Below are 20,073 nucleotides of genomic sequence, written 5' to 3' on the forward strand. Positions count from 1 at the left end.
ATAATGCTCTGCAGCTGTGGGTTTGTGGTGCTGAGCTCCCATTACACATATCAGCCATCAGCGATGATGATATATCAGTTCTGCATCCATGGAAGAGACAGGCCTGCAACTTTCATAGCAGCGTAAGTGTTATGAGTACCAATCATTTGTCATCAATATCGGGTAAGATCGTGCCGCCTTTGCAATCGAAGTTGCCATGCAGAAAACCTGAAAGTGTTGCAGAAAGAATAGCTATTTTCCCACCGTACAATTTGTGCTGCGAGCGGATTTGGTGAGAATGTAACCTCTTTGTTTTCTAAAGAGTGAAGGAGGTCGGTCATCTTCATGCATCTGGACACATCTTGATACAGCATCAATGAATCATCTCCTTCCAGGAACCCAGGCATTGCCATTAGTGTCTGGTTTATCAGTGTAGGGGATATCCCAGATCCAGGGCCGATCTGACATTGAAGAGAAAGACAATTTGGAGAAGGTTGATTAAATGGCCGTAAAGACAGGAGGTGAATAAAGCATATCATAATATGGGGAGTATTCTGAAAAATCCTTATTCTCTTTCTCTTTGTATCAATGATTTTCCTTGACATCACCGTTTAAATACAACATTGTCATTATCATTATCATTACCACCACCATCATTGTCATCAACATCATCATCATCATCATCATCATCATCATTATCAGCATCATCAGCATGTTACTGTTTTAGTTATTACTATAATAATCATTATCATTATCTTTGATATCATTATCTATACAAACAAAAAACTTATGTCCCATACTTTTATTTTCAGATTTTCACAAGATTTAAAATGCAGTGTTACCTTCTCCAAGGTATGATATGGTTAGTCGTGGTATATAGGTCCAAACTAGCATGCAAATAGCATGTAATGGCTAGGAATTGTTTTGAAAGTTTTCTGGTTATTTGACATCGGGAGACTGTTAGCTTGCTATGGGGTACATCAAGAGAAGTAAACTACAAATAAACAGTAACAAATATCTATGTCATCATTTTCTGACTTGAAAATTACCTCTGGCATCTGACAATTTTGATACAAAAGTTTCACAGGTGTGATTAAATTTCATCTGGAAGTTTAGATGCATACCATATCAGCATTAATGAGTTGTAAATTGCAGCACTCTCTCTTTTTTACGCATTTTGAGGAGTAAGAATGTGAAGAGCCTTGGCGGGCTTACTGGTGATTGGATTGTCTTACCTCCACTGCCATAAGGTGTGAGGGGTGCATCCCAGGGTAGGGGGAAGTTTGGACATTCCTTCTCTGACCTGTCACCGCTTAGAGGAAAAGCCTCTCTGGTCTTGCTCTGAAAGAAGGGGGGGGGGGGGGGGGAGGAAGAGACACCAGACAAGAACAAGCATTAGCGCACAACTGATGACACAATTTCCACCTCATTTCGAGAGGAAAACGAGAATAAAACGAGGTGATTTTCACCATCAGGCCTCGGCGAGCTGTCAACGCGATGTGTTTGATTTCATCACATTTCCCAGATGAGTGGAATAATGCGATTGAGGGGGTGTGACCACACATTGGAGGACGGGGTTTAGCATGAGATGCAGTGTTTTCCCCCCGTCAGGGCCTTATCAAATCATTTCCCGATGAATCGGATAAGAGGGATAACAAAAAGAAATGAGATTTCAAATTGCACATGATAGCTAGTGCCTTGGTTAACAAAGTTTGCGTTCAACCTTGATCTGATTAAGCCAGGTTTGAATGAAAGCCTCCGACACAAACACTCATGATAGGTCGCTGTGGAGGGAGAAAATGGGGGTTAAAAAAAAAGTAAAGAAAAACAGAAGATTGCCTACACAGGGATTGCAGTGAAGGACGATGAGATGTGTGAGTAAAGCTACATGCAATTACAAAAGATATACAAGGCAAGACTAAATATCTCTTTCTCAAACAACAAACTTATTAGAATATTTACTAGAATATTACCACAATGGAATAAAAAAAAGAATGACAAGTGGCTTGCAAGATGGCATATACACATTGAAATGATTATGAGAGGAAAAAAGGTGCAGATCCTGACAGTTGGTAAGAAAAAAAAAACCCAAAATATAAAAGCATAAAAATGGTGCAAGGAGCTCAAATGGTGTAAGGAATTCATTAGCACATGGTGTCGTATAAGGAGCTCTAAAACATAAAGAGATACAGAATGAATTTTCAAGAGTCTACAGGAGAGACAGAGAGAATGGAAAGGGGAAGGTGCTAAAAAGGAAGGAGTGAGCAAAACAAAAATTGAGATTAGGAAGATGATAGAAAGATAGATAGAAAGAAAGACAGATAGATAGATAGACAGATAAATTAATAGATAAGTAGTGAGAGAGAGAGACAGATAGGTTAAGACATAGAATAAGAGTGAGAAAAGAAAGAGAAAGAGCGAGAGATGGATAGAGAGAGAGAGAGAGGGAGAGAGAAAGTGAAGGGAAGAAGTTAAGGCAACAGCATCGATAGAATACTACCAGTAAGTTGAATACACTGGGTTCGAATGTCTGACAAATTAACGAATCGCTCATCAAGCATGCCTTCTTTACTCCCTAGAAATGGAAAGTCCCTTTTAATGAGGCTTACATCTAACACTCCACACCAAATGCGCAAAATTTTTCGCTGGGGCCAAATGAAATTATCCCAACCCTAATTCAATTGCTGCTGCTACACGCTACGCCTCATCATGTGCATAGGAGAGTATTGCCACGTCTCGCAATGGACCATTGTTACTCAACAAGAGCCAAGTGACAAAGTTATCAATTTGTCTTTCAAAATGCATTTTGTTTCTGTTTAAATAATTTGCTCTTAAGCAGTCAGAAATGATGCGTGCAATCACCGCTGCTCAGATGTGGTTATTGTTTTTCTGCACTGCTTCTCTACTCACTCTCTCTCTCTCTCTCTTTCAATCACAGAGATATAAAAGTTGCGATGGCTTGGGAATGGATAAAAAGTAAAGACAATCTGACATGTAATAGGGCATATTTACCCAGTAAGTGGGGCACATTGTCTACAAGTTTTGATGCAATCACGCCGCAAATCATTTCTGATTTTGTGCACTCGCCTGGCGGCAAATTTGTGAAATACATGCACTTACACATCGGCAAAGCAGGGCATGTCCGGGTGGTAATTGTTTCATTGGATTGGCAAACAGCCAGAATTTTGACAGCTCCTTTGAGTCTTTGCTTGGAGTGCATACATGAGACAATGGTGGGGAAGATGAGAGAGAGAAAGGGAGAGCACGCAAGAGAGAGCCGGGGATTTGGGAAGAAAGTTATTCCTCCGTTCTTATCATATTATTTGCAGCTCTTTGGATAAGAAATCAAAACCAACACAGGAACAAGCACAATGTGTAATTTCCTCACAAATTGCTATGGAGGATTCCTGGCAAATATTAACCCCAGCACTGATTCCTCAATCAAAGAAGTTAAAAGCAGGGCCCCCGACTTAGCTTCATGGCTTCCGAAGGAGTTGTGACAGGGTAAATAACTTATCTGAGCACCATTTCAAGCAATGCGCCCAAGAGCCGAGGAAAAAAGGGTAAACAGGTTCTTTTGACTGCTAGTCAGTCTCCCTTCTTTTTCGACGAATCTAATTGAACGGCACTCCACAGACAAACAATTGGTATAGCATGCGCTGAGATGCATAAAGGAGCTGTGACAACATGTCACTTAAAAAGGAAGTATGAATAACACACTTTCCAACAATCATTCGCCATTCAAAAAGCTATAGTATATTTGTTTTGTTTCTCTATTTCTGTCAACAAACTCTGGAACTGTTCAGAAATCTGTAAGGATAAAGCAACCCGCTACTCTGTCTACCCCATTCCCTTCTCTAAATTGTCTTCATACAAAAAGTATCTTGAAGTCATCTTTAGTCAGAGAGCTATATCTCCATGATTCTTTTTATATTAAAATACTTCAAAAGAAAAGTTTAAAGGTACATTATTAAGAAAAAAAAAAGATGATGCTATTTTATTCTGCTCCCTCTGCTTTCCTATGAAGTTTCCAGAAGTCTCTGTCAGTTAGATCCATCAATTGTAGATGTTTTCTTAACCCATGAGGATGTCGATTCTTACGAGTCCCCAGTATACTCGGGCAAGTGCCTATGGGAAATGTGTGTTGTAGTAAAATCAGCCCGTCCTCAACGGGTTAATCTTTGACATCATCCAGAAAATGTAAGAATAACTATCATGCTACATGTAATGATGGGCTGTTTTTCACCTTTATTTCAGCCATTCTCTATATCTCTTTTTTTTTTCTAACCCTTTCAATGAATGAACATTGTTTATTTGTTTGTTTTTACTGGTATATGTTGGTGCACCAGGCATGATATGAATAAAAAAAAAAATTCAGATGAGGCATATCTCAAGAGTAAATTGTATCTTTTGACCAATTCAGAATAAAGGACATGATGTAGTGAACTTGAAGTGTTAGACAGACTACATATTTGGAACAGTGACTAAATTAGGGACTTTACTTTCTAAATTTCTATAAAAAGTTCCATGCACGAATGAATGGGACAACATGACTAATGGATATATATTTGATAAATATCAACATCAAACATAAATTAGAGAAAGTAATCATATGATTACGCGACTAAATTTTATCCATTTGATAAAACATAAATTAACAAAACAGAAGACACATAGAGACTAAAACATTCAACAGTTTCATAAATCTATAATCATATCATGCAGAGACAACGAAATTAATGTTTGTGATTGTAGGTGTGAAAATTGAACATGATTTTCTACTCATAAATGTATTATTGCTGAAAAATATGCTCTGTTATTCTACTCAAAAGCCAAATATCTTGTATCAGGTTCTCCTCTTTCTTTTTTGTTATGGACAATCAAAGGCTTGACAATGATACCTGTGAGGAAAGACCTTAGCACTTGACTTCCATTAACATCACAAAGCAAACAGAGTATTTCAGATGTGAAAACCAGGAGACCAAGGCCAACTGTTTGCACAGCTATTTTTTGAGTGAGTCTTTCTTCCCCCTCCCCTCCCCCCCCCCCCCCCCCCCCCCCCCCCCCCATGAAGGCAGGATATGGTCTCATTGAATAGAAGGAAAATGTACTTGGTTTGTTAGTAAGATGCATACGAGCAACAGTGGAAAAGTTAGGACGGAGGTCATCATTGTTTGCATCTGTTTTATTTTCTACATTTTCTTAATTAAGGGTAACAACCACATCATAGCTCAACGGTTGATACTTAGTTTTCTAGACGTCTTCAGTATAAAAAAAAAAAAAAAGATTACTACTAAGAAGACATGCATGCAATTTAAAAAAAAAAAAACTTAAATGGATTTCTGTGTTTTCTTTCTCCATATCCTTATGCAACATATGTTTTCACAACTTGTCTTTCTGCACAACAGAGGGAATGCCAATTAACAGTACAACTGACAAATAGTTCAGTATAAAGTAGGCATCCCATGACACACCTGTTAGTATGAGCTATAATGGTGCTCTTGAGAGGTATCAAACGTCAAATGTGGCTAATACAGCGAGCAGTTCAAAGTTCTAAATGCTACAGACTTCAACAGTTATGCCACACTTTACTCAAGCACAACTCGTGACAAAACAGAGGTTATCAGTTCAAAGAAGTTGACTGTGCCCGCTTGCTTCATGCATAATGACTTGATCAGTTTCGCGTTGTCATTGGTCTTTGTAGCAGGGAGGTAACAATGCTCCACCTCCCTGGTATCACTTCAGGCATGGGGCCCTGCACTCAGAGTAGAAGACTCCAAGGGTAAATGCTGCAGGTTTGTCAAAAATCTCCAGCATGGACTGGTCAAATTTTGTGAAGCACCCACTGAGCCATAATGATGGGGTCACTTTTATCCCCCTCCCCAAATACATAAATAAATAAATACATAAATGAATAAATAAATACATAAATAAATAAATAAATAAATAAATAAATAAATAAATAAATAAATAAATAAATAAATAAATAAATCAATAAATAAATAACTAACTAAATAAATAAATAAATAATAAATATAACTAAATATAAATAAATAAATAAATAAATAAACAAATAAATGAATAAAAATAAATAAATAAATAAATAAATAAATAAATGAAAAAATAAAGAAATAAAGAGACAAACAAACACAAAAATGAAAACAAAAATATAACAAAATACTTACAAAGTTGCTGGGGAGCATCATCACGCCTATTTCATAGGAGCGAATCATCAGCTGGCTGCCATTCTTCTCTAGAGCCCCCCATGCAGCCTTGGACAGGTTGGCACTGTGCCATGAAAGATGGTGGGGGATGGTGGAGGGGGAAAGAGGGGATGGTGGAGGGGGACGGTGGTAGGTGGTAGGGGGAGAAGGATTGGTAGAAGAGGAGGCAGTGACACTCTTTACTTGATAGAACAATGAACAGGCCTATTAATGAATGAAAGAGGATAACACTGCAGCTCCTTCAATATCAAGATGGCATTCATTATTATTACCATTGAATCCTTCCAGGACAGAAAGTTTACAATACACTGTATGCCAATGATAGTATATCGTTTTTAACCTGTCTCACTCTCAAAATGTGGGGGAAAAAAATAAAGTGACGTCATTGACAGACTTCTTCTCAGTTGTAATACACAGTGCTAATGCCAGAATGGATATTTGACGTACATTGTGCTTGATATATTCATTTTGCAATAAAGTCATGGGCAATGGTGTAATACATGCAATGAAATTATTTCATAGTAATAGCTTATCATATTCATAGAATATATATGGAGTGCATACTATGAGAAGAGAATTTCACCAGCAGAAGAGCTAAATCTCATTGAGAAAAGACACAAACCACAGTTTCATTGAAAAACACAATGACAAATGTTGACACTACACACGGCAATGCTAGCAGAACTATTGAACAATGCATTCTTAATTTAACCTGCCAAAGACTTGTCCCAATTATACTCAGGCAGGTGTCCATACTAAATGCATGCTATAGCAAAATTAGCTTAGGCTATGATGTGGATAAATCTAGCATAACAGTGGCCATGATATATACAACATATTACATGATGAGCATTTAGCTTTTGTCTGTTTGTTTGTATGTTTTGTATTTGGGGATGGATGGATCTCACAGTTTTGAAGGATTATTTTTTAGGTTATCATGTTTCTCAGTTTCAACAAACCTTGTCACCATGAACCATGCAATCTTCTGATTGTCGGGGGAGAGTCTGGTGTACGTCTTGATGTGGGGCGACGCCCTGCTCCGCCCCATCTCAGACGCCTTCCACTGACTGGAAGAAACACATATGATTGACAGATGACATCACAAGAGGGTTCACATGATGTTTCTTTGTTTGTCATTTTTTTTTAAATGGGGGATGGAGTGTTGAGTCTCCAAATTAAGGGGTATCATTGTAATTAATGTAACAGTACTTGTGCAAGTCATCAACTGTAAAGTCTCGTGACATGGGGAAAAAAATCATCTGCATACCACACTTAAAACTGACGTCCTAAATTCTATATCTTTCAGAATGAGCAGCTTGTAAGTGTCTGCTACTTGGCAACAGCATATCTAGCTGTTCTCCACATCACTTTGCTGGTTGTGGAATGAGATAATTGGCTAACAATAAAGTTCTTTAAAATCTTGATTTAAAACACCTTAAAAGTGATTAGGTGAAAACATGTATGATGATTTGACATGAAATTAAACAAAACAAAAGAAGCGCTATTGTACTGAGAAGAAAATATCTAGAGTTCTAGAGCTTCATGGCACGAGCCTCCACTAATGTATAACTATTGCTCAATATGGATTATGCAATGCAGACACAAAAAGAAAACAAAATCTCTGCCTGCCTTGATTGAAATAGCAGTCCTACAAAGAAGCCAAGGAAGTTCACTTTTGCCTGTATTTTCTGCTACCCTACAAGCTAAATTTCTACTCATGTCATCAATCAAAAAAAAAAAACTTCACACACACACACACACACACACACACACACATACACACACATACACAAGCCTGCTTATGTAAATTTTGAATGGTGAAATAAAAAAAAGAAGCAAATGTCTATCATTTTGAGTGGCCTACGACAATTGCCCGCAGACAATTACCCCAGACCCTTCCCCTGACCCTAACCCTAATCCTGAACCTAATCCTAACCCTAACCCAAACTCTAACCCTAAACCTAACCCAAACCTAATCTTTACTCTAACCTTATCACTAAACCAGTATTTAGCCTGGGGGTAATTGCCCTTGGGGGGTAATTGCCCTGATACGCATTGTGAGAATAATGTGAAGTGCGTGTGTTTTTGCACAGACAAGAAAGTACACGGAACAATTCATTTGCAAGACTTTTGTGACTTTATTTGTTTATTTTGTACTGGTCATACTGCAGTGACTCACTGAAAGAATGAGTGTAGATACAGCTGCTTCTTAGCTGTCTGGATGCTATAGGGAAGGGAGCCTCCTGCAGGGTAACCTTCCAAACTTGTACGGACATTGTCAGAACACGGGAAGATCTGCATATAACATGCAATACAAATACAAAATACATGCGTAGAAGGTTGAAACTTTTTTGGTGTATGGGAGAAATGAGATCAAATGCATGCTGTACTTGTTAAGGGGAAATTTACCTCAGATGTTCGTAAGTCAGTGAATGCAAAAATATTAGTAGTATACATTAGTGAAGTTTGAGGAAAATCTTGGACAATCTGTTCAAAAATGTCCTTTTCTTATTTTTTTTGTTGAAAAGTATACTTTGCTTTGACTTATTACTGACATGGGGTAATATCACTCCCCTTGTTTTCTGAAAGAGGTGCTAAATCAAGTGCTCTTTCATTATACTAGAAAAACGAAAACATGTTGAATTCTCTTTACTTTTTTGTTCATATCGTTGCTTTACTGTGAAATCACAAGTTATTGTAGTCTGTTTATCCGGTAAAGACAGCACATGGATTTCACCAAATCATTAAAAATTCATAACTTTGAATAGATTGTCCAATTTTGCTCAAATGTCACTGATGTGTTCGAATATTTATTAACTAAATCTATATGTATATTTGCAGTAAGTTTCCTTCCAATGTGAACAGAGTTGCCAAGATAGTGATGACAGAGCATGCCAACTCTTGAAGTACAGACATTTTTTGTAGTGCAGTATGAGCAAGACATATTCATTCATACTCTATATTTTGTGACAGCATTACTGAAAATATCAGAAGTTATTGCTTGGGTATCCTTGTCAATGAACACAGAATACGGTTTTAAAGTGTGCATATTTCTAATAAAGAATAAATAAACCCAGCCACTAAGTAAAAAGGCATGCGGTATAAGGGCTCATCGACAGTACAGAAAAGCTTCATGATAGTGCAATTAAAGTTTTCATCCAAGAACCACCATGTGTTATGAATGGTCTGCTTCTACCATGAGAACACAATATGAACATTACCGTCAGTCTACAATACTACTTACATATCGAGTCTTTCCATTATCTACATTTACTGCACTTACCAACTTCATGTGCTTTGTGTTTACGTCTAAAACATGTGACCCCACTTGACCTTTGGCACTTGACATACTCTGGAACCACTCTGCACACAGCCACTTGCTCTTTTCCGGCCCAAGAGAGCCAATGCTGGAGAACTGCCCAATCACGGGCCATCCGCTGACGCTCTTGTCGCTGGGGCCGTACTGTCGCAGCAGCTGTGATGGGGGCAAGTGAGAGATGAACCATCAGGAAACAGTAGGGAGAGACTCTGATCTTTTCCTCCCAGCAAACTATCCATTCCTTTCATTTCTTGGCTTATATTTCAAAAATCATTTCTGTGATACATGGATCATAAGATGGCATAATTGATGGTAGCAATGAAACATAACATGCCATTCCACACCATGTTTAAATTGGCTTTGACATAATAAACTATATACACTGATATTTTTGCGATTGGCACTGGATCGGACCCTTTAGCAAGATATTAATTTCTGTGGTCTTCTCATTTTTGTGGTGCTCTCATTGAAGGGATGGTGCAGTTTTGGTTGACACAGGGCTACAGGTTTCCAAAAATTTTTAATTATTTTTTTTTAGATAATGAGAAATCTTTTGAGATATGAAAGAGCATATAATTCTAAAATATCTATTAGATAATCCTAATAAAAGTTGGGACCCACCTTTTATTAGGATCACTGTTTTATTTTGTTTTTTAATATCTCACCCGTTTCAAAACCAATTTTCATCAAATGAACTTTGAATTCCTCAAAAAATTGTATGCTCTCTAACATTTCACAAAATGGTTTAGAAAGTATCTTGCAAAAAGTTTAAGGCTAAATCCTCACCTCAACCACTACAACACCATCTGTTTATTACACATGATAAGTACAAAAACAAAAACAAAACACAAACATTCAGCAGAGAGTGTGACTTCTCAAACAAACTGCTTTATAAAAACATTGCTTAAAATTAGATAAAATCTATCAGAAATACATTTGGCTGCCAGTGTGGATAAACAAGCAAACTTCATGAAGACTTCGCAAAGACTTGACAATCATTTGCCAGTGTGACTGCAGCAATAGAGTGAGAAATTAGTTTATGGGAACTCACACCTCACTGTGTGAGAAGCCTCACATTCTTATTACCTTTCGTACTCTCAAATGCCCCCACTTGTCCTTGGCTTCTCCTAGATGTCTTCCAGGAACCGAGGCTACGATGTGTACCCTGTGTGAATTGAGATTTAGAGTTCCTTCTTAGTCTTCCAGATTCCTGAGCCATGATGATAAATAACATTTAAGTCAATCTCTGTGCTCGCAACATCATGGTAATCACCATTCCCAATTGTTCTGTAAACTAAGTGCACCAACGCTTATTTCTTGTATTTGCATTACAACTTAGTTGACAGCTTGGACAAACACACTTGACTATTGAAACCATTCTACCTCTTGAGAAAGAGAGGTTTGCAGGGACCGTTGGCAGAAGAAAGTCTAGAGAGAGGAAAGCTGTGGAGGGAAGTGACACAGGGAGCATGTTAGGAAGCCTAATAGTATACAAATGACGCAAAGGTCTGAGTGCGTCGGTCGGAATTGTGTGCATAAGGTAACTATGGAATGCTTAACCTACAAAAGGAAACCGAGTGGGTTTAGGCTAAATTCCATAGTTACCGCATGCACACTATATTCTGACTGACGCACGAAAAGACATGTGCGTCATCTGATTTATAGAATGGGTAATTTTCTTGTCAAAAACCCATTTTTCTATCGTGTTACCCGATGACAAAATTACTGGATGCATTTCCTTTTGGCTTGCCGTAAACGAGCATGCATCAGTTTTTACTGGATGCATGGCCAACCTGAGTGCGCGAACGCTTGCTTAGAGCGCGAACGTTTGTTACAAGTACGCGTACTCTTGCTAAAGTGCGCGATAACATGTTTACCACTGTGACTCAGCGTGCGGCCAGTAAAAATCAACACATAGCTCTCGACCAATCAGATCGCAGGATTCTCGCTACCCATTCCATCATAAAAATCGAGGGGCAGCGGTGAGCTGGAAGTTGAAGTTGCAGTAGTGGAGACGGGAGAATAAGGAACAGAGGAGAGCAGTAGTAAGGAAGAATAGAGTGGAAATCAGGCAAAGGGTTTGGAAATCATTGGGAGAAGAAATATGAAAGAGAAAGGAGGGGGAGAAGTTGAAGGTTGGAAAATCATGGAGAAAAGAGAGAGAAATTCTGACAGATGTTTCATGAACGAAGGGAGAGAAATGAAGTCGGTGAGAGATGCGGACTACAAAACACGAAATCAAAATGATGAGGAAATAAAAACTTATAGCTCTTGATGATTTGTTTCTGTTTACAAGTGTCGGCTTACTTTCTGGTATCTCGCTTTGCAAATATAAAGACAACATCAAATCAAAGTAAGAGACAGACATAAGACTAACAGCACTTTACGTGCACAGTCAAGTAGTAATCACAATTAATCATTCCCACACAGAAAGAGCATAATGTTCTGCTTTCCTTGTCTGGACATATCGCAGTACTAGTATTTGAAAGATTGTTGGTCCCTCGAAATGTATAGGTGGACCACAGGACCTGCACTTTAACACTGTTTTATGCATAAATTCTGCACTATGCATAGCTGTATGGAAACACATGGCCAACAAATGTTACCTACTTGGCCTGTGACATGTCATGCTCCGACACGTGGGTCTTCCACTCCTGCAGAGAGGGCGCTTTGTACGCCGTCAGGTAGGCCAGAAGGTCCCTCTTGAAGAATGTTGCCGACTCACCGCGACCTGAGCCCTGCTTGCCTGATGGGAGCTTGGGAAAGAGAGGACTGATCCAAACCCTGCATGGAAAATAGCAGGAAAGAAAGAAAGAAAGATATAAACCATTTCAATCTTGTATGACCCCCATATGTTGTTGTTGTTTGATTTTTATTTTTATTTTTCAATCATCATGTACATGTTGCATTCAACTGAAGGACTTTGATGTAAATGAGAGGATATTCAAATGATGAATATATTCAAATAACCTTCCTTACACAGGACTAATACTCTGGAAAACAAGGAATTATGCTCTGATTTATATATTACCAGGTAGCTGATTGTTACAATATTATGTAGGTTTTTCCCTCACTACCAGAATAATGAAAAGCATTTTAAAAATATGCCCTCTGAAGGCTTTGATATATAATGACATGTACTTAGTCAACTCAATCTAGGCCTTCTGTTTTGAACACCATTGCTATTGAAGATATGAAGACATGTTTACTCTGTCCACAGGTCAGGTTATTTCATTTTCAAAACAAATTTTTATCCAGTGATTAGATGGTCAAACATTAGGAACAAGGTTTTAAAGATTTGTAGCAATTGCTGTGCAAAATATTAAGCATTGGCACACTCACCCCTGTGTCTTTTGGTGCCAGTCAATGTCAATGATGTTGGCTGTGTGTATGACAACTCTCATGCCGTTGGTGTAGAGAAGGAACATCATTTTGCTGCTCACACAATTTAAGACAAGGGGAAAGAGACGAAGATTGTATGAGAAGTTACAAGACACAATATCCAAAAGGTATAAGATGTGATTTGCATCTACTTGAAGGCTGCATAAAATGATGCATGGCGCTAATACTTTATAACTCTTATCTACATATGCTATCTACGATGCAAAGTTCTTCATTTCAGTTGAAAATTTTGTTCTAACTTGAATCATCTGTACAATCCAAAAGGTGAGAGTCCAGGTGACATGCTGTATGATTTCTACAATGTGGAATGTTGCTAAGTTGAAATGCCAATTAGCACTTTCGAAAATGAATGATGTCAGATTTTTTTAGATCTGTCAGAGCTATTCCCAGGAAAAAGGCACTTAATCCGAGATACCTTGCACTATTGGCATATCATAATTGGACTGCATATCACAAAAATGAGGCATAATCATACCACAATATAGATGTGAGCAAAATGCATGTGGCTAAAACTACAGAACAATCACCAGCTTTGAGGTCCCTAACATCATCATAATGAAACAAAATTTCAAATAGACTAAAGCAAATGCTTTCAGCTGGTTGCTATTTGTTTGCTTGTTAGGATTTTATCAACATGGCCATTAAGAAAGTACCTAGACATTTATGAGCAAGATACCACATGACCAAGAATTTTAAGTCCCCTCAAAAGACTAGCCAATGAGGATAAAGAGCTTTTCCCTATTACAAGGACACAAATGCTACTGCTGCCCATGAACTTGAATTGGGGATCTCCTCATGATTGACAAACTGGGCTGCAGCAGTTAGTTTCTGTTAAAGTTGTGGTAGCGTGGGGAAACATGGTTGGTCCGATTGAATTTGCTGCCCACTGGGGGCATTCAAAAACCACAAACAGTGCCCGTCAGCTATGTGTCAGCAATATGGGCATCAAAGCCTAAACTCATTGGTAATAGTCGACTCCAATAGAGATTCTTCACCTTTGTGTGTACTATATAAAGACATCAGTAATAAAGCTGTACACAATTCATTACAGGGATTCTCAAAGATATCTGAACCGGGCCAGCCTTCTCACTCCATGATGTCCCCACACTACTGCATCTTTAACCCATTGAGGATAAGTCCTGAGTATACTCGGGGAGGTGTCTATAGGAAATGCGTGTTGTAGCAAAATCAGTCCGTCCTCAATGAGTTAAAAGTGACTATACCCCACCTGTGATGGGTGCCATACATTATCTCCAGCTTTGCCTGGCAGAGGTTGACATTGGGGTACGGCTTGGCAGCCTTGTGGAGAGCCACTTTCCCCTCTCTCTGCTCACCATGCACCAGTAATATCGATTTGTCCCTACACAGGGTACAGCAAAACAAAATGCAGAAGAAGAAAAACACAGAGAAAATGACCCCCAAAATGATGATGATGATGATGAAAATGGCAATGATGGTGACCTTCGGGATAATTTCTTCTATCATTATGCATCAGTTTTACCGTTTTTCCCGAAACAGGAAAAAGAAAAAAGACAGTGAAGACGCGTGTTCTCATACAACTGACACAGAACTTATTTTAATAAATACAAAGAAGATGGAAAAACCCTCCTCGTCAATCTTGCCTGACCTCAATTACCAAGAATTTGCTTATGTTAATATTGTATACATCACACATTTATAAGTTAACAATCAACAGATGAAACAATTTTGATTATCATCATTTTTTTTCTCTTGCTCACAACTCAAGTACACGTTTTGTCTTGTTTAAAAACAGTCAGACCGCAGCACGTATGCTAATGAGCCAATCTGTCAAGATTTATTCAGCACTCTTCGTTGACGATCTTTGCGTTCGAAAGGTGTCTCGTCGTGCGAGATTTTGCGAGAGTTTGACAGGGCTATGGTTTTCACAGTGTAGCGCCTTGTACATACATTCATCATGGCTACAAGTCACGGTAAATTGTTCTGCAGACTCTGATCTTTATTTTGATACTAAATTTGCGTATAACATCGGATCTTATCATGACGATATAATCAGTTGAATTTGCGTAAATTTTACCTGCTTTTCACAGAAGATTTTGTCGTCTAAAGTTTGTTTTTGGTTCCTGACCGGTTTAAGAAACTGTTGTTTCTGATTTTGGCTTTTTCGTAAGAGAGGAAACTTAGATACTCATCATATATTGGAGTCAAGGAGATGCAAGCATGATTTATACTAGTTTTTCTGTTTTGAAATGTCTGTAAAATTCACTCCTAAGCCGGAAGTATGCTCCACACAAAGTGTACAGTGGCGCGAAAGAGCTCTCTCATTGGACAGTGCTTGCATTCAGCACTTGAACTTGGCTTGAACTACACGCATGCCACGAAACCGCAAGTGGCATCAAACCGTTATGTAGCAGCGTAATGACGTAATGCAAGCGCTGAAAGCAAGCGCTGTCCAATGAGAGAGCTTACTCCTGAGATTGCACGGTTTCAAGCTGATCAGCACTGACATCAATGTATATTTTACTGGTTCCTGATCAGTTTAAGCAACACATTGTCAAGATGTTTACATGTATAGATAGACTATCAAATAATGCATTTTCATTGAGATGCAAAGTGAATTCGGTATTCTTTTGACGTCTTGAACGTGTACTGCATGAATTACTTTTTTCATCACTTTTCAAGCTCAAATTACGCTATGATACTTTTCATTTTTAATAATTTGAGTAACATGTGACCATAGTTTACATATTTTCCTTGAATTTGCTACCAAATTTGTGAATATAAGGTGTACAATTATTTTTGTTGCCGAAAGCCTAGAGCGGGCTTGCATACGAGTTGAATAAATACGAGCGAATTATCGGGTGCTGCGGTCTGACTGAAAAAGTCTGTGAAAATCCATTGAAAAATACATGTACTCCGGACACAATTAGTTTGCTCAAAAAAAAAAAAGGGGGTCTGTGAAAATCTAATGAAAAATGTGACTACTGTGCTTACCTGAATTCTCTGGGATATTGCTTCATCAGCCAAGGTATGTCAAACATGTAATTGAAGTGAGCTGAGGCTACAAGCTGACCCATACAGGGGTGCAGGATATCTGAAAGGGAACATGGAAACAATATTTTACTTGCACTTTAATAACAAAATTCTTGATTGCATTTGTGACACTCTGGTGATACTGTACACAGCAAGTTCCTTGAATGCTTTTGCTTTCTTTTGCAAACATGTATCCCTCTTTAAACTTTTATGACATTAGCATCAGAACATATCAGGTAACTCATTTCACTATCAAGATGTTTGCTTATTAGGGAATGTGAAGAGGTAAAAAATTTCATACGCATTTGTCTTCCAGCATCGCATTTCTAAACATATTACTTAGCACTGGGGATGAGATATTTGATATCAATTTGATTGATGTGATACACTTGTGATGAAGCATCAAAGTTAGAAAGATCTGTATCTGACAATACTCATCCCACTTGAAAAAAAAAGGAAAAGAAGCATGAACAATATGCCCAGCAACTTAAGAAATCACTTTTAGGGAGTTATCAATGGGAAAATGTTATTGAACCCTCATAAAGTGCATCTGTATACCTTTGCTCCCATTTAGATCATATAATCTCATCCCAGTTGAGTAGAAGGTCTAATTAACTCACCTCGAATGTGGACAGCACAAGTATTGTTGTATATGTCATCAATTCCATGCACTTTGGTCAGGGCAAATCCATAGGGGGACACTCTTTCCACCACTTCTGGGCAAGACAGGGGAGAAGTTCGCGCCCCAGAACTGGACTTCTTCTGCCTTTGTGTCGAACTGTTACCATCTTTTCCTTTTCAAACAAAAAGGATCATAAAACAAAAAGTGATATATGGTTTCTTCTTTGAATACAGCATCATTTTCATTATTTACACTAATTACAGGATGATCCTCCAAGAAGCTTCCATTCATCAAACATTGGTCTGCTTATTGGTAAAAACAATACATGCAACATCAAGGGGACTGGTCTTTTGCACATCACACCATTTCTGTGGAATTGAATCCCTGCATTCAAGAAACACTCCATCCTGAACACCCTTCAATTCAAAGCTAAGATCTCATTTGTAAAAGAATCATATGACTAGACAACATTTTTGCTCTACCTCTTTGTTTTTGTTGGTTCTTGTAATATACTCTACTGGTCTATAGCACTGCATAATGAGCACCCATGCAGTCAGGGTGCACACCAAGTCATCATCATGATCATTATCACACTTGTTTACATGTCCACTTACTCCTTGGGAAACATTGCCAGAGTTTGAGCAGGCAGATTATGAGAAGTACAGATGTGATTAATGTAACAAACACAAGAATCTGCTGCTAGTGTCTATGGATAGTTAGAATATGAGCAACATCTACAGCCAAATCTCCCTTAACTGGTCAGCTGCCTATCCTGGTCACCAGCTTGTAGGATAGGCCATAAAAATTGTGCAACTGAGAAATACCTTCTTTTTACCCTTTCATGCCCATTGAACAGTGCACACTGATTTTCCCTCCAGTAGAGTGCTGTTGAACCATGCCTTTTCTTTCTTAGCTGGGGGAGGGGGGGGGGGGGCCTGAGATTGTGGTTTGGTATTTACTTGGTTATACACATTAAATCCATTCCACTTTACACATATATTCTCAAAATCATTCACATCTCTCAAGTTAAAATTTGAATGCCTGAACAAAAACAACATTCCATCTTAGCATGCACATTCTGGGCCCCATTTCATAAAAAGTTGATATGATAGCAACTCTTGCTGGGATGGCAATTGTCATAGTAACGACAAGAATCCAGCTTCCTGATTGGCTGTTACAACTGGAAGTTGCCATTCCAGCAAGAGTTGCCATCCTAACATCATTCATGAAATGGGGCCCAGGTGTACCACATCCTGAACAACATAATATTATCATCACCCTGTATACTATCAAGAATTACCTGCATGCTTGAATTCTCTTAGGTGCGAGGGATTTTTCCTGTAGCACTGCTTCCCGTACTGACATTCTGGTTTGCTGGATGCACTCGATTCCCCCTCATCCAATAGGACAGTGTCATCTCTCTTAAGTCTCTTTGGAGAAGAGGAATTCTCATTCTCGGACCCTCTTATCTTTCCGCGAATTCTTGATGACGTACTTGGTTCATCATCGCTGACATCAGAATCAGAGTCCGTGGGGTGTTTTCTCTTAGATTTGGCACGCTTTGGATGATTGTCGTTGGAATTTCGATCTCTGTCCTCTTCCTCCTCTTCCTCGATGTACGTGGCATCTGAGTCGGAATCGCTGACGCTGTGCTCGGAAACAAAACTGGATTTGCTCACCAGCTTCCTCAATGGGAGCTTCTCCTCACCATCTGAGTCAGAGTCTGAAATATCATGGCCCGCTGCCAAGGCTCGTGCCATCGCCATGTCCTGCTTCTCTTGGTCTTCCTCAGTGTCAAACTGTTGTTAGGATGCAATCAATGAAAATACTAGAATTAACCACCTCACATTGATATGGCATTCCCCTACCTCCCCCCCCTTTTTTTTTTGGGGGGGGGGGGGGAAGGGGGTTAAGAAAGGGTGTATGATGGGCTGAAACATTGTGTCTACTCTCATTTGTTGGATGGGTCAATCCTATGAACAGCATGTTTAGTGATCTGGCTATACCTAACCTAAACGACTATAGCTATCATCATACACATTTGCCTTCTTTGTAATCATTTGTGGCTCTTTAGATTGCAATGAAACATAACCAAGCACCCTAAACTATTCTATTTACTCCTTGTTGATCTTGTACCTATTGCAGATTATGAGAGTTTTTTAAAAACCTGAATGACTCTTAATGAGAAACAAACAGCAAGTAAGATCAAGCCAGGGTGAAACCACATTTAAGGAAAATCTATTTACATGAGACATTATCATGCATAATTAAAAAACAAAAACAAAACACACACACAGTGACGTTCTAAAGGGCAACACATCAGTAAACAAAGATCAAGAGATAGGGCGGATGCCTGTTGTCTAATGATACTGAAGACTATAGTCCCGAGTAGGCCTTATACTTGGGCAGGTATCTACGGGAAGGTTTTTTTTTTTTTACTGCAAAATCAGCTCGTCCTCACATACTGGGTTAACATGTGACTTTCAACAAATTAACCTATTACATATGGGTCTATATGATTATTGATTACCACTTCTAATTAGTAGCTCATTCATTCACTGTGTCTGTGGCTTTACTACTGCAGGCAGTAACACACTAGTATAACTGACACAGATGCAGTGACAGTGAAGTAATTATAGTCCCAAATTCGACTGCTGATGTTTGACTAATATTAATCGAGTAGGCCTATTCATTAGACATTCTAGTAAAAGTAGATTCTAACATTGTTGTCTCCTTTTTGCATGCGGCCAGATTTTGGCACAGCTAGCGGTCAACTTTTGGTACAGGAACTGATGCCTCTTTTGGTTTTAATACTCTTTTGTTACATTCAAATGTTGACATTTTCATTTTTCACTGATACATTGTTAGTGTAACTTACTTTTTACTTAGTTTAGTTTACTATAGGGCCCATAACTTATGAAATGAAAGAGTTTATCTGTCAGTTGCTGTGCCTGTGATATCAGCGGTTTCTAATTCAATTCAAAAGAGAACACTGACATTGTCTTTATCATTGACATTGTTGAGAGATAATTTTTCCTCTTTTTTAAAATGTTTGATACGAAGCTCTAACGTTACAAATCTCAAAATCATATGTTACAAAACTAACTACGACACTGCGTACTGGACTGGTCTCGTTATTGTTGGTGCACTGAGTCATTCTTCACAAAGGGCTCATTAATGTCAATGATACAGCCTCATTTTAGCCTTTATAGGACCTAGCCGTGCTAGCCGGTATCCTCCATCTCGGCTCCCGAGCCGAGCCCCGGGCCCTGAGCTCCGGCTCTGCCGACAAGGCAGGCACGGCATGGCTGAACAATCGCACACCCCACTGCTGGTCAAAGTAAATCAAACTCAGCCTCCCTCTGTATTACCTCATGCTGCAGCTGTCGTGCAAGAGCTTCATCATCGTCTAGACTAGCCATCAGAAATTTCACAAGAACAAATCCCTTCGTAGATGAATAATATCAATCTGACAGATGGCTCGTTGGAATAGCAGACGAAGATCTCTAAACGTT

The 20,073-nt window shown here is 38.7% G+C and overlaps 1 protein-coding gene across 1 annotated transcript; it reads right to left on the reverse strand.

Moving 5' to 3' along the window:
* Nucleotides 1-360: 360 nt before the first annotated feature.
* Nucleotides 361-19,977, reverse strand: LOC139719359 (tyrosyl-DNA phosphodiesterase 1-like). The gene is made up of 14 exons (XM_071630773.1): nt 19,930-19,977; nt 17,859-18,357; nt 16,557-16,730; nt 15,898-15,997; nt 14,153-14,284; nt 12,865-12,957; nt 12,133-12,306; nt 10,609-10,687; nt 9,487-9,678; nt 8,383-8,498; nt 7,163-7,270; nt 6,165-6,267; nt 1,215-1,320; nt 361-440 (listed from the first exon to the last, which is right to left on the reverse strand). Exons 2-14 carry the CDS (start codon nt 18,322-18,324, stop codon nt 361-363), a joined length of 1,923 nt encoding a protein of 640 aa, XP_071486874.1. The 5' UTR covers nt 18,325-18,357; nt 19,930-19,977.
* Nucleotides 19,978-20,073: the final 96 nt, after the last annotated feature.

This window comes from Diadema antillarum, unplaced genomic scaffold (assembly GCF_040938485.1).
Source record: "Diadema antillarum isolate AM-2024a unplaced genomic scaffold, OU_Dant_1.0 scf00000109, whole genome shotgun sequence".
Lineage (NCBI taxonomy): Eukaryota > Metazoa > Echinodermata > Echinoidea > Diadematoida > Diadematidae > Diadema > Diadema antillarum.

Bases quoted from the DNA above. Each gene is read 5' to 3' on its own strand.
- LOC139719359 (XM_071630773.1), bottom strand. From the start codon at position 18,324: ATGGCGATGGCACGAGCCTTGGCAGCGGGCCATGATATTTCAGACTCT. The intron at 12,307-12,864 runs GTGAGTGTGCCA...TTTTCCATGCAG, and splicing joins TGGCACCAAAAGACACAGGG to GGTTTGGATCAGTCCTCTCT. The intron at 6,268-7,162 runs GTTTGTTGAAAC...TTCATGGCACAG, and splicing joins GCATGGTTCATGGTGACAAG to TGCCAACCTGTCCAAGGCTG.